This window comes from Acomys minous (assembly GCF_964271855.1).
Source record: "Acomys minous genome assembly, chromosome: 15".
NCBI lineage: Eukaryota > Metazoa > Chordata > Mammalia > Rodentia > Muridae > Acomys > Acomys minous.
In genome coordinates this window covers 85,032,501-85,048,548 of record NC_140497.1, presented here as the reverse complement: position 1 = coordinate 85,048,548, position 16,048 = coordinate 85,032,501, and the positions used below count along the sequence as shown (strand labels likewise).

Sequence of the window (16,048 nt, the reverse complement as noted above, 5' to 3'; positions counted from 1 at the left end):
TCCCAGTACCAGGAAACCTGAGAGTTTGGGGATGAAATTATGTACTCATATAAATGATAATTAATTTTTACATGACACATATGCATAGTGCATTTAAAATCAGTCTTGGGCAATTTACTGCATTATTTTGTCACTCTATCTTCTGTCATAAAATATACAAAGCAATGCCATAGAATGGTCTCAAAAAATAGATATCTTTTTGTTTTTGTTCCCCTATATACCATATTTCCTATTCTGACTTTAGTTGTAAAATTAAAATAAATAAAAAAATAAAAAAATAGTTTTTCCTGTTGTGGTCTGATATAAATTACCCTCCTCTGGCTTGTGTGGTCTGCCCAGCTGGTGGTGCTAGTGTGTGAGGTTCTGGAAGAAGCAGGTCAGCAGGGCGTGTTGTTGGGAGCTGTCTCTTGTCCCTCAGGCCTTTCCTGTCTGCCATGAGGTTAGTAGCTGGGATCCAATATTCCTACCGCCATGTCAGTTCCTCTTCTCTACCACGCCCTCCTTACAGGATGGACAAAGACTCCCCACACCGTGAACCAGACTGAATGGTTCCTCCCTTTCAGTTTTCTACTCTATGCACACTTCATCACAGTGATGAGAGAAGTAACACGGGTCTTAAACCAATTCTCAAGCACATTTATGTCAGTGGCATGTGTTGCTGTGACCGTTTAATTTAAGCTTACTAACCATATAAAGCATCTTTGTAGTTTTTTTATATGAAAACAGAACTACATGCACATGATAAAAGTCGGTTATTAATTACAGAGAGGGAAAAGTTTAAATCATTGGAAATCAATAGTTGGATAAAGTGGGGCTGGAAAGACAGCTCAGCAGGTAAGGGCATACACTGCTCTCCCAGAGAACCTGGGTTTGGTTTTCAGCACCCATGTCAAGTGGCTCACAACTTCTTGTAACTCTAGCACGAGGGGATCTGATGCTTTCTTCTCCCCAGTTAGGGCACCGGCAGATGTACACACATGCGCGCGCGCGCGCGCACACACACACACACACACACACACACACACACACACACACACACATACACACAGATCATACTACACTCACCTGAAAATTAAAATTGATCTTTAAAAGATGGATAAAGTTCTTTAAATTCTACACTAGTAAGAATAAATCACCATTTCACTTGCACCCTTTAAATGACAATAAACACTTTAAAAGGTAGAAGGAAACATTTTGAAAGTTTTCACAATAAAGAAATGATTAATGATTGAGGAGATAGGTTTGTTTAACTTGGTTTAAATAATTTATAATGTGTCCGTATATATAAACATGATATTTCTTCATTAGCATGGGCAGTTCATTTTCTGTATCAGTTAAATATATTAATTTTGAAGCGGAAACAATCAAACAACACTGGAAAGTGTTACAGTTTGAATATTAAGCATCTCCCCTGATGGTCTTTGGCACTGAAGGCTCCGCCCACCAATCTGGAGGTGCTGTGAGAGATGATTGGACATGAGGGCAGCACATTCAGCAATGGATTGACACACTGATCAATTCATACCGACCCAGCTGTTAGGAGGTAGAGTCCATGTGGGAAGAGTATTTCACTAGGAGGATGCCTTTGAATGTAATAGTTTTGTCTTTCTGGTTTTGTCCTTTTGTCTTTGTGTTTCCTCACCGCTGTCAGGTGAGCAGCATGGCTCCACCATGCCTTTGGGCTGTGACTTCCTCACCAGAGTCCAGAAATGACACAGCTAGCTGGCCACAGACTAAAAGTGTGAGTGAAAAATCAACCCTTCCTTCTTCAGGCTGTTCTTGTTATCAGGTACGTTGTCCCGGTGGCAGGAGGGAGGGCTGTCAGAGGGAGGTCACGCTCCCAAGCAAAGTAGTTTTCGTAACTTCTTCATTATGCAATGTCTGACTGTGGAAATGACTTGTGGGAGGAATATGGAAAAGTTTGGAGGCAAGGTTTAGAGAGAAGCTTAAACTCTGTATAAAGAGCACACTAGGCGGGCCTGGGGAGAGCACTGAAGGCCACAATGACGATAGGATTATTGTCAATTGCTCATGAGGTTTCAGATGGACTTGAGGACACTCACGAGTGGGAGCTTGTATGTTACAGTCTGGCAAAGAACACATACTATTTTCCATGCCCTGATACCTTGTGAGATGCCAAGTTTAATGGTTACAGACTAATCTGACGGAGTAGATATGTGATAGCACAGTCTTTAGCGTGGTATGGATATCATTCGTTGCTTTTATCTGGACTTATGGTGAGAGTCAGGAGGAAAAGGTAGAGCAGAAGGGTTTGCATAACTTGGGAGTTTAGGTTAAAAAAAAAAAAGAGCTCTTTAAGGCTGAAAATAAAGTCAGCTTGCTGAGCAGACTAGCACCAAAACACCTCGCCAGGTACTTTGCACTGGGACAACAAGAAAGATGCTGTGGCTGCATCTCAGGAAGCATCCAGTTCCCATCCATCAGCAGCTCAAGGGCACAAAGATATAAAGCCTCTGAAAGACTTTGATTGGAGAAGATCGCTCCAGGGAACCTTTCCTGCACAGGCTGCCAGGGAAAGTGTTTTCTCTGAGCTCAGCTAACAAAAACTCAGAGGCTGCTGCAGCTCTGTGTCCTGTGGATCTATTACTGCTCATGTTGGCCACAGACCTTAACGTTGTTCTGTGAGGCTGATTTTGCTGCCTTGGGTCTCACAAAAGAATGAACGTGGGCTTTTATACAATGCTAGATAGTGGGTTTTTTTTTTTTTTTTTGAGATTTTGGGATTTCTTAGAGTCCAGACTGAATGCAGCTTGTATCTTGAGTTGGCTCTGAGCCCTTCGGAAGCCAGAAGTGGTGTGTTTGGTTGGAGCATGAAATGGATCCCGCCCTGCCATCTCCAGGCACATGTGTTGAAGGCTTGCACCTCAAGCTAGTGGAAAAGTATTGAGAGGTAATTAAGTCATGGCAGGACTAATCATACCAAGGAGTTAAGCCTTTGGTGGGTTTATAATGCATGAGCCAGGAGGAAGAAGAGCTGACTGTAGGAAATAGAACCCTGGGCATCACTTTGGAGGGTATAATTTGTCCCTGGACCCTTCTTGTTTGCATTTCTGATTCTTGGCTGCCATGAGATATAGGCAACTTAAATTCCCCACACCCCTCTGCCATGATGTTTCACCTTACCAGCTGACCGTAAGTTAAATATACCCTGTCCTAAATTGCTTTTATTAGATATTTGGTCTCAGAAATGGAAAAGCAAGACGGAAGTAGAAAATTATATACTGTAGGTATAAAGAAATAAAAAGTTGAAACCATAATCCATAGAATTGCATTCGTAGGAAGGGTCTTGATCCTGCTGGTAAGATTGCCAACCTTTTCGATTAAATCTTTACGATACAGATTCCTATAATTTCCATATTAGTGAGTTATTGCAGTCAATGGGCTTTTTCAATTAGTTCCAAGTTATTATCATGAGCAGATGAGCTGGCTTCTATTGCAGGGCTATTACAAGCCTCCCGTTACTGCTAGCATTGCCTTGACGTTTGTCAAACAAGAAGCCTGGACTCCACCAGGAGATAATGCCCAGGGTGTGTATTTCCAAAGCTGTCCCCCCTGCCCCGGAGACGCTGGGGGCTACTGGGCTCTGAGAAGCATTGCCCACACATTACAGAGGCCCACAGAATGGGCATGACCCTTACAAAAAGATGGGGTGGAATGTGTGACGGATCCCAGAATTTCCATTTATTCTCATTCTGTAACCCTGGCTTTAGAGAGGTTTTCTAAGGAAATAATTCAAAGGGAGATAACAATCTAAATAAAGCTATCTTTTCATGAAACATGACACTACCATCTATTCTATTTAAATCACTGAAATAACAAAGAAAAACATCGAGTTTGAAAACTAGTTAAATATTTGTGAAGTTAAAAATGCAACATTCACCCATGGTTATATGCTATAATGTCAACAAACTCTGGAACAACCAGTTCCGTTGTCTTAGATTAGCCTTAGAGTAATATTCAGTCTTGAAATCATTTTAATATAATTGTAATTTTTATAAAAAGAAATCTTAGTTATAAAACTTGAAGGCATCATTTAAAGTCCACCCAACACTCCGTGCACAACGGGAAGACCCCCTACAACCGCATAAAACAGTTACAACATCATAATCCAGCTGCTACATGAAAAGCATCAAGATTCATTATCTTTTTGGCAGATGGGCCGTTAGAAAAGACAGTCCTCTGAGAAAAGGATGCTGCCAATACCTGAGTTGTCTTCATCTTTGCGGATTTTGAGCTTCACCAGGTCTTCACACTGCTGGAGGATCTGGACCGCATCTTCCATGGAACAGTTGTCCAACCGGATGTTATCTATTGCAAGCAATTTGTCTCCAAGTTCCAGAGTCCCAGTTCTGTTAATAAGTGCACAGTACCACATGAGCAGTGAGCGCTCCGCATGCAGCCCATTTTAAGAGGAGTTGAGCATAATGTCAGGTTCTAATGACTGTGAGAGCGAAAGCTCGTCAACTGTTTTAAAAATCTACTTTATTGACATGCATCCACTTTCCCTCTGCTGTAATTGTAAATTGCATATTATTAAAACATTTTCCTCATGCTTTCTTCAGTTTAACCTAGGCAGTTACTTTGTAAGTCCAGTGTTCCGTAGGGGGCACCAGGTACCAGAGACCCAAATACCCTTGTGCTCCTCTCAGTCTTGATGAACACTCTTGATGCATTGCCATCAGTTCTGAGGAGAGAGCTAAGGGCATGAGGGAAGTCAAGGTGGGCCAGAGTCACTGGGAACTGAGGTCTAAGAGCTTGACTCTTCATGTACCTCTAAACTCACTGTGGCTGGAGAAGAGGACAAAGGTATAGATGGACCTGACATAACTACCGGAAAGTGGTCTCAGAAAGAGCAGTACAGGTTCTGGACCAATTGCAGGTCTGTTCAAAGTCTCTAAAGATCGTAATGCAATGAGAAAGAGAAAGAGAATGCAGTGCATATGTGTTCATTATAGAGTTATCTTTTATGCATTATGTCTGGGTAGTGGTCTAGAAATTGTTCCCCAATATCTAATCTCTCCTTTCTTCTGCTGGGTCCCCTATGACAGATAATACAGGCTCTCTCAGCATCCCCAAGTCCCTTCTAGCTACAGATAGGAGATAGGGATGGAAAATAAGGTAGGATGGCTTCCCAGCTCTGGATTCCCTGCCCACTTTCCACCTGCTACACGATAAACACATTTCTGCCCTTCTTTGATCCACGATACTAGTAAGTTTCTTGTCACTACAGCATTGCCTATCACATATGTCTGAACTCCTACAATGCCCTTTCTACCTTTTAGTGGTTAAAATGTTTTTTTTTTTTTTAATGACACATTCCTTTTTGATAACAGGTAGGACTTTTAAAGGTTTGTACTTGAAAAACATGAGGAAAGTTAACTGTATTATATTGGCTTGCTTGCTTACTTAAAATGTACTTTTATCTGTGAAATTTAAAAACAAAACAAAACAAGAGAGACTGTCTTATTTAGATGTATAGAGACCAAGGAGGAGACCATTCTATTTAGCTTTAATGGTCAATGTGGTATAGCCTAGAGTCATCTAAGGAAGGACTGGCAGTCAAGAGCCTGCCCAGATCAGACTGGCCTGTGGACATGCCTGTGACACATTCTCAATTGTTAATTGGTTTAGGAGTGTCTAGACCACTATGAGCAGCATCATTCCCTATGCAGGTGGTTTGAGGCTTTATAAGAAAACTAGCTGGGCATGAGCTTGCAGATGAGCCAGCAAGCAGCACTCCTCCACAGTTTCTGCTGAGCCTCCATGACTGTGAGTCCTCTGGTTAGAAGTGGTGTGTCATGGGAACTGGTAGGTACAGCTTCCAACCTCCTGCTTGACACCCCACTCTGTCTTCACTCGATAGGGGGACTATGATCTGAAAGTGTTAGGAAAATCCTTTCCTAAGCTGCTTTTGGTCAGACTCCCCCCCCTCCCTTTTTTTTTTAAAATCACACCAACAGAAAGGAAATTAGAACAGGAATATAAACATTAATGGAGGTTCAAAAGTCTTACTTGCCCAAGGGGACACGACGGTACCTAGCATAAGCTATTTGTTAGGAGAGGTACTTCTCAGAACAGGGTAGGTTTTGAGGTTTAACTGGAAAATGGAGGGTGGAAGATAATTGATGAAGAAAATGTTCATGCTGAACTTATAAAATACCTTAAAAGTTGTTCTCAGCTCTAGAGTACAGAAATACACTGACAACGAGGAATAGGTGAATAAGAAAACACGCACTCCTTACCTGTGTGCCACACTGCCTTTCTTGATATCTGAAATGACAAGAGGGTCCCCTGGCTTCCTACTGGATGGTGCTGTAATAACAAAGATAGAACAAGCAGTCACATCTTTATACCCAGCACTCACCAGAGAGACCATATGGTCCCTCCTGCCTGACAATAATTTTCAACACCAGTAAGAGTTTATATGTAAATCAAAGGCACCCAGCAAATGATTGGAAAGTGTTCATACTAGGTCTGCAAAAAATATTCACATAAAAGTATTTATATGCTGAAAAGCAAGATGGCTGTTTAAATTTGCGATTGGAGAAAGCAGTTGGAGATTTGATCTTCCGGTTAGGTTGGCTCCTCAACAGGAGAATAAATCAGTTTAGAACAGTTCCCTTTGGAGATACTAAATGTGGGGCTGCCTCTTGCCCCTTCTGCCATGCCTCTTGTCAAGGGGACACCTCTGCAGCCGAGAGTTCACCCAGCTACTTGAGTGCACTGGGAGGGAATAGGGCACTAAGTACTGCTTTCAAGTTCATGCTATCCAGCAGGAAATCTTTTGGTGGGTGGGCTACAGAAATCTTTATGTTCTACCCACAAATTCATACCTATAAATCTCTACAGTGTTTTGGGATGTGCATGCTTATTTTGTTACTATAGTAAATATTTTATTAATTAACCAAATACATCTGTATAAATTCTAAGCATACACATATAGCATCCATTAAATAGCACATAAAATTATTATCAATCACAATGACCTTTATAAATTTGGCAGTAGTACTTCCATTTGACAAGGATAAAAAACATTTTAAAAGAAACTTCCTTGAAATTAACGGTGGCTATGAGTTACAGAGCCCAGAGAGACACAAAGAAACCATCTTTGCTGTGGACTTTAGATTTCACTTAGGATATCAACATTTGTGAACAAAACAAGTGGCCCCTGAGAGAAGATGTTTTGCCAACCTGAAGCCTGCAATGATTTCCTTTTAGAGATCATTAAGAGGCCCCTGAAGTAAGATTTTATTATAAACAGGCTGAGCATCCCATAATAATCATAGAACCATTGCATATCCTATAATCCCATCTGAATCCCAGAAAAATGTTTATGCATAAGAACAGATGGTTTAACAGCTCATCATCGTATTTAAAGAAAAACCAACACCACCAGTGCCTTGCCCACTATCACAATTAGTCCTGAGTAAATGTTAATGAGAGTGCGCTCAGTGAAGATCCTTAGCTCACAGCAGAGAATACAGAACAGTCTACTATCTACAATTAGCTCATCATTTAAACTTTCACTCTATGATTTGATATGACTTACCTACATACTGAACAACTTTTTATTTTAGAATATGATATCAGTAAAATTGATAGATGTTTGTCATATTCTAAGATAAAAAGTAGTGTGCATTGGGCACACACACACACACACACACACACACACACACACACACACACACACACACAAACCCCAAATAATAAACCTTTATTACATGAAAGCACTATTCTTCTGTCAATGAATTTGCACAGCATCATGCCAACCTGTAGTTACTATCTTATATCAACCTGTGTAAGAGTTTCTTTTGAATTAAAAAGACCCACATTTACACAGAAATGACCCACAGAAAACCAGCAACAGGAGAAGAACCTGCCCCTCTTTGTGAAAGAGGACAATGGTATCTGCACAGAGGACAAACATACACAGTTCTCCCTAGAAGCCGGAAACGTCATGTGCTCTATACACCTACATGCACATGGCAGCCACCCTTGTCTTACAGACTGTCCTCTTTCTGCTTTAACTGTATCCATATCTGGCACATCAAAAGTTCTTCTTGGTGTATGCTCACTGGAGTGAAGATATTGAACACAGACATGTAATGCAGATCTATAAGGGCACTGCCTCTGTCACTACCAGGCACACAGATGTGCCAATGAATTCTCGAGCAGTTAGTAGCTGTTGATACACTCTACCACAAAAGCCTCTATCCTTCTCTGCCTAGAAAATAAGCCAAGCATATGTTGCTAGGTTCATACTGTTCTAAAATCTACCAAGCAGACCGTTATTATTAGATATTAGTAGATTTTATACAGATACACAACATTAGAAAACCAGAAGGACAATGTCATGTAGTGATTAAGAAATGGCCTTTGACGGCCATAATGGCTGGAAATGAAGTCCTGGCTCTAATGCTTCTGGGTTGGTTGCTTGGGGACAATGTCCTCAGGTGCCTCAGTTCCTCAGCTGATGAACAGTCAGAGTCTTTACCTGAGAGTTTCTGTTGAGAGGATTATGTGACTCATCACAGGATGCTGTCTGCAGGAGTGTTTTTCGTTATCACTACCCAGCCACATTGACCTCACTTTCCCTTTCCAGTGTTTAGAGGGAGCCTTCAGCCTTCCATTTGTCACTGTATTCATCTCATCTCACTGTGAGCTGTGGCCCTTCTAGAAAGAGTAACACACACTCTGACTCAGTTCTTTGGGTTTGACTGGAATTGTCCACAGAATCATGCGCTTACTTAGGACATATTTCCTGAATTGTGAGCTGGGGATTTCTGCACTGGGCTCTGGCTGTGAAATCTTAGAGAAAATGGTTTAAGCAGGACACACAGGGCTCCTTAGATCTCACGAGGTCACGAGGAGTGAAATTGCAGTGGATGCACACATGTTTTTGTTTTGATCCCAAGTGTGGGATGGGGAACAGACTTGTGAGAGAACAGGTGATGTTTATCCACTAGAAGATGAATCACCTCGTGTGGGGTCTTGGTTTTTGCCAGCTGAAATGCATTTTAGTACTGACTCTGACAGGGCGCACGCGTGCGCGCACGCACGCACACACACACACACACATCTTGTTTTTTGCCAGCTGAAATGCAGTCTTAGTACTGACTCTGAGAGGACACACACATACACGCGCGCGCGCGCACACATACATACATACATACATATATATATATATATATATATATATATATATATATATATATATATATATATCCTCTCATATATATGCCCCAAACAGGAAGCTTCTAAAGAGAACCACGCCAGAGAATGCTTTGAAGCTCTAGGTTCTGGCTGCTGTTTCAGGTTTTAGCAGCAACTTTGGTGGAATTTCTAGTCTGCTGAAATTCTGACTACTATGCTAGGGGAATCACTCCCAGGAACTGAGTCCACAAAGGTCTACTTCTCCTGTTCCTATTAACCCTTTTTCTCTCCTATCGAGGGTAGGTGGGTTGGAAGGGAGATATAAGCATTAAAGGACCTCACATGAAGTAGGTTTGGAAAAGGTAGAAGGCTACACAAAATAGTGTTCTTCCTTCAGAGATGTCACTTCTACTGAAGTAGCCATACCAGTGCTCCAGAGGGTGTGTGAATATGTGTGTGTGTGGGGGGGATGCTAGTCTACAGCAGATTCATCAAGAGGGTAACTTACAAAGGAACAGCAAGCAAAGATCATGCTCTGACAACCAAGGACAGGCAATAGTAGTTCCTTGAGATCTCAATGCGATTGGCCAAATAAACAGAACTGAAAGAGGACAAGAGGCCAGCGGTATGAAACTATGCCACACTGTGGAGGTCAAACTCAGTAGTGCCCTTTTCAATTTATACTTAGTAATTTTAACTCAAAACCCTCTCATATCTTCAGTGTCACTGTTAATGCATTCAAGCAGGCATATATGAGTCATCTACAAGTTTGCTCAGGCTCATCACAGTCGTCTATTTACATAGTTGATATTTTTTAGGTTTCTCACAAATGCATATTCTTGTAACTCATAAAGAAACACTATAATGCTTCTCAGAATATATATGTATATATGCATATGTATGTATGTATTATGTATATATAAACATACATATGTGTATATGTACATAAATAGATTTTAAGTTGTGTGTGTGTATATATATATATACACTTGTATGTGTCTGAGTCTATGCGAAAGACAGAGAACAAACTCAGGTGTCACTATCAGTTACGCCATGCACCTGCTTTGAGAGGGTTTCAAACTGACCTGGTACTAACCAACTCAAATATACTGGCTAGCCAGCAAACCCCAGGGATCTTTCCGTCTCCATCTCTCCACTGCTGGGATTATAAGTGCATGCTGCCACACTCAGCATTTTTATATGTATGGAACTTGGGTCCTCATGCTTGAAAGGCAAGCACTTAACAACTGAGCCATTGTAGCTGCTCTTACTTTGTACTTGTCAAAAATTACAAGTCCACAGAATTCAGTTGGAAATTGTACACAAGCAAGCCTTCAATGTCCTGTTTCCCCAGATGCAAATACAGATGATTGCTTCCTTTAAGGTGTTTCATTTGTGCCTTTGAAATTTGATAGCATGAAGGCAATTTCTTTCAGTAGATGCTATATGTGAAGTTAGAAACATGTGGCATAACAATTTCTCGTGATGCTGTGCAAGGGCAGCAAGCCACAGCTTCCCATGGGTCATGAGTTTGCAGATTAAAAAACCCACATTACCATGTACTGTATTGCTATGTTGTGTGCAGTAGTTTCTATTTGTAATCAGTTTGTTGGGGACATCTCTCCCCATTAGCTTAGGGAACACACACTTTCAATTGCTTTGGTTGATTCCGCTTGTGAAGCAACATATAACATTACAGTTTTATTTTTCAGTCTTAGGCATTCTGTTTACTTTGTCTTATGAACCACAGGGGTTTATTCTCTTCTTTCCCAGATCATCGCCACGTCCCTTTATCCTCATTCCTCCAACAGCACGGTTCATTACAAACAATCTCTGCATGCTCAGCATCTGCTATTCACTTTAGCATGACTCTGTCGACAGCGTCCAGAAACAAGTGACAGAGCACCCAATTTGTTTGCTTTTCTGCAGAGTTTAGTTGCAGTCCCCTTTTCTAGAGAGTTCACTAGTTCCTGCTTTTGAAGATGCAAAGCTCAAAGCTTCTGAGAGTTCCTGAGGGACAGTCACACTGAGAGGGAGAAGGTTTCCTATAGACTCATTCATTTATTCTTAGTTTCCAACTAACCCTACTGTCGGAGCTACACCAGCATTCTTATACACCTCGTTACACCTGGTTGGAGAAGGTGTTCTACAGATGACGTCATTCATTCTTAACTCCCAGCGAACACTATTGTCTGAGCTATAGCATCATTTTTTATACACCCAAGTTCTGGACACCACCAATTCTTGATGCTTTTGGGAGTATAAGATATATTGAGGTTCCCTGCCAGAGTATGTTGCTGTCGTCTGTTTTCCTTTTTTTTTTTCTTTTTTTAAAGATTTACTTATTTGCATTTGTACAGTAAGTATTCTGTCCACATGTGTGCCTGCAGGCCAGAAGAGGGCATCAGATCTCGTAATAGATGGTTGTGAGCCACCATGTGGTTGCTGGGAATTGAACTCAGGACCTTTGGAAGAACAGACAGTGCCTCTTAACCTCTGAGCCATCTCTCCAGCCCCTGTTTTCCTTTTCTTAATCTTCATACAGGATTTTGCCATTGAAAAAAAATCTCACATTTTCTCATGCCAAGATCGTATGTGCTTACCCTCCGTGATTTAAGCTCAGAAATGTTAAAATCATTGACCATCTTCACTGAAACTTATTTTTATAGGAAAGACGAAAATTTGTTGTGTCTATCATATAACCTCCCTTTATAATTTTATAAAAAAAAAATGAAACCTTTGTTTCTGTAATGAATTCAGTCACGTGTCAGAAAGAAGATGAAGAAATTGGCTGCATATGTAGGATGCCGCCTTTTGCATTTCTGATCTAGGTTCTGGGATGGTTCGTCAAAGAGGTGGTGACAGGGCTGAATGGTATGAGGACAGCCAGTGTTCAGGCTGACAGAATGTGTTGGGATCCTTATTTATTTTGCCTTCTATTAGGTTTGGGTCTTTGGGTAGTTGCTGAGCCATTCTATTCCTTTCTGTAAAATGGGCCATCGTGAGGCTGCAGGGAGGAGGAAGCAAGAAGACACACACAACTGCAGAGTGCCACGTCTTGCGTAGCAGGGGCAAACCCCTGTTGCAATGTCCAAGAGAAATGTCAATGTCAAAAAGGCTTTCACGGCAAGGGCACACACAGGCCAAAGACAAGCAAGATTCTCTGACTTGACAAGCAAGCAGGTGGCTTTGTTGGGAGGCAGCAGCTGTGATTCGGCACTGGCTAGAGTGGAAGGGCACCAGGGTGTGGCTGTATCCCTCAACCCAGTCCTTTACATTGGTTTACCCCACCTCATCCACCATAATAAATCATTCCATATTATCACACATCAAGTGAAAGTAATTTCTGGTCCTAATGTGCTGTGAATGTTTCATTAAGAACTTAAGAAAACCGCTCACCAAATCCAATTTTTTTTTTAAACTCAATCAGGTCTGATGTGTAGCTAGACACACCAAGGACTACATGTCTCTCATAATAGAGGGGTATCTGGGAACACTAAGAGCATATATGGCTCTCATGTTGGAGTGTAGCTGGACACACCGAGGGCATACATGGCTCCCATGATGGAGGGCTACTTTTGAACACAGAGGCTTTATGAGGCGAAGAAGGAAGAAAGAGGAATTTATATAGATATTGAGAAGATTCAATAAAGCATGTCAGGGCCTCAGCTTCACTCAGATCCCATGTGTGCCCGATGGGAAGGCGCCTGCATTTCTTGCCTACATAATACAATTGTAGTGAACATTAGATTTAAAAACTATGTCTTTGAAACTTATTCTTTGAGATTCATACGTTATGCCTTGGTGTGAACATTAGATTCTTGTTATCTAGAGCTCTCCTTAAAATATTTCACAAAGCTTTGAGCAAAGTCATGAATGATCACCATCTTACATATGCTGAGGTTCACAATGTGTTTTGGTAATTAATATATGCATATACATATATGTATATATACACATGTATATATGCACATATACATGTGCATATATGTATGTGTATAGTATGTATGCATGTACATAATCATGTATGTATGAATACATGTATATGTGTATGCATGCATGCATGATGTATTTATGTATTTATGCTTATGCATGTATATGTATATGCATTTAATATGTACATCCCTTTACAGAGAGGGGCAGTTTTGTCTTTCAGTCCTTGCTCTTAATCATTTTCTTTAATACATGCTTAGTACTTTGCATTCATCATCTTATTCAAAGGCTCCTTCCCTGGGGGACACAGTGCTTAGCAGAACATCACTGGTGAAGTTGTCTCATCCATCCATGCAATGGATACAGGCATTGAATGAGGACCTTACATGTACTGGGCCTGAGCAAGGCCTTTGAGGGTTCACTCACTGACTGCAGTGAGAATACAGATCCTCGCTGGCCTTTTTGCTCTTGTTTTTCCTTTATGGCAAATTCTGTTTTCTTGACTTGTATATTAAGAGTACTGTCCAGGAAGAAGCACTCTCAGTATAGTGATGCTTCCTTGTGTGAGTGCAGCTGGGGCTCTGAGGAGCTGAGAAGTTTGTGTGAACAGTGTGTGCATCCCTGTTGCATCTGGAGCAATGAGGCATCAACAGCTTCACAGATAACAGTCGCACGTGGTGGGCTGAGAGTCAAGGCATTCTTGTAGTGGTTCGAGGGTGCTGACGCTGTTGACGATGACAGTTTTGACGTAACGGCCTAAAAGTGGGTGACACCTCCTTCTCATGAGCTTCTTCGCACCATGACCAAAATTACTCTAATCTTACATTTTACTTAAGAAAAAAATTTCCCTTTGGTTATTTTATATAGATAGATGTTTTAAAATTTTATATAAGTAAAAATTTAATTTGTTCAATATCCATAAAATTTGAGGGCTGAGGAGATACTCCATACAATATTTACCACAAAAGCCATGGGTTTGAGTCTAGATCCTACATATAAAAGCCAGGGATGGTATCGGGCACTTGTAATGCCTGAGCCGGGCAAGTGGAAACAGGCAGTGCTGGGGCTCATTGGCCAGCCTCTGTAGCCTCATTGGCTAATTTAAGACCTCTAAGAGACCCTGTTTCAAAAACCAAGGTGAAAGCACACTACGACACATTTGCTTTATTCACAGGCCGAACCACTTTAAGCTAAGCTTTAGGAGAGTGCTTTATACACTCTAAGTGTTACTTCATTTTTGTCTTTCTCCTGCTCTCTCAGAAAGCTATGGGTGGGAGGATTGGCTCAGACACACGGCATCTTATTCTTCACGGAGGATGTGAGATGCAGGAAAACTCACTTTAGTATCACAGCAGACGTGTGTGGCCTATCATCACAAATAAAAGTGCAGTTTTAGCGTTAAATGTATATCATTAAAGTTGAATTGGACAGCCTTATTTCATACTACTCAATTGAGGACTGTTTTTATTTATTTTTGCCATAACCATGGACATAAACTCCATCCAGCAGTGTGTTGAGGCATTTTTATGTAGCCTCATCATTCTTGCTTGAAGGGATGACCTTGTAGTCAGAGTCCCTGCCTCTGGGTCTCCTCTGGTCCTTAGGTACTGGCCATTTGATTTGTTCGCTTGGGGGCATTTATTGATAAGCTCAGTCTGCAGATATTAGAAGTGCAAAATAAAATAATCTTAATTTTTGTTCTATAATGGTTCCCTGGGACTGGTACTTTCAAAGTTGGTTTACCAAAGCAGTTATAAATTAGATACCTAGGGAGGAAAAGAATTAAGTACATGTTATACGTTATGATTCTTATTTTGATTTGGTTATCCAGACCAGGAACCATGAGGAATTCAGTGTTGAGGTGAATATTCTATTTTCTGGCTACGAAAAAGTGTGCTCTTAGTTGTTATTTGAAGCTGGTGACACCAAGCTAACCCTAAATGTCACTTCCTCGCCTGCCTTAAAAAGCAAGGCAAGCTGCCTTTAGGAAGGTGACCTTCCCCAGCCAAGTAGTTGAGTAAGAAATATGGCTTTTTGCATAATAAAGACCTTGCAGTGGAGCTGGGGCAGGAACTACAGGTAGGACTTCCAGGCAGATTATAGACTCAGGCTGGTGGACACTGTAGGAGTGGAAAGTAAACAGAATGGCGCTGGGAAGTAGGCAGTGAGGGCACCACCACGTGGAGAGACGAAGCTGGCTGAGAGACTGCACCAGCAGAAGGCCAACAGCTTTCAGATGTCTCTGAGTCTTAACTAAACCTCCAGCAGTGGCATCTGTGAAAGCCCCACAACCCTTCAGGCATTCACTAAAAGGCAGTGTTTGAGTCTTGTGAAATGGAGTACAGATGCATAGCAGACTCACAGAGAGTCTTAAGAATGTATGAACGTATTTTTAAAATTATATTACTGTTTCCTGTATTCTTTAGGTTAGACAATAGTATAGGACACAAAATGTAGAGAAGCCACATGTAGATTTCTGCTCATCTAATAATTCATCTAACCATTTATATACTGGCATGTGAGGAATATTGAATACTGTGACTTTCTGGGGAGCATACAAAGTAGACAGATGTTACTGTACTTAAGACTTAGTCCTATACTTCATAGAAACCTTGTTTCCGCTTATATTCTATTTTCCTATGTCTGTCTGTCTGTCTGTCTGTCTGTCTGTCTCTCTCTCTCTCTCTCCTCCTCTCTCTCTCTCTTTCTCTTGTCCCTTTCCTCTCCTTTCCTCTCTCTCTTCCTCCCTTTCTCTTCTCTTTCTGTATCTTTCCTCTTCTCTTCTCTTCTCTTCTCTTCTCTTCTCTTCTCTTCTCTTCTCTTCTTGTCTCTTCTCCGCCTCCCAATCTCTGTGCAAGCAGAGGTTGGCATCATATGACCTCCTCAATTATTTTTTGAGACAGGATCTCTTGCTGAAGTTGGAGCTCACCGACTGGCTAGA

The 16,048-nt window shown here is 41.3% G+C and overlaps 1 protein-coding gene across 20 annotated transcripts in view; it reads right to left on the bottom strand.

The window, feature by feature from the left end:
• GRIP1 (glutamate receptor interacting protein 1) overlaps positions 1–16,048 on the bottom strand; it is a 625,712-nt gene that overhangs the window by 69,912 nt on the left and 539,752 nt on the right. For all 20 annotated transcript variants that reach the window (XM_084760597.1, XM_084760582.1, XM_084760588.1 and 17 more), the window contains 2 exons: positions 6,264–6,333; positions 4,225–4,370 (listed from right to left, as the gene is read on the bottom strand). In XM_084760597.1, coding sequence (XP_084616723.1) covers positions 4,225–4,370; positions 6,264–6,333 — 216 coding nt within the window. The remainder of the gene's footprint in view (positions 1–4,224; positions 4,371–6,263; positions 6,334–16,048) is intronic.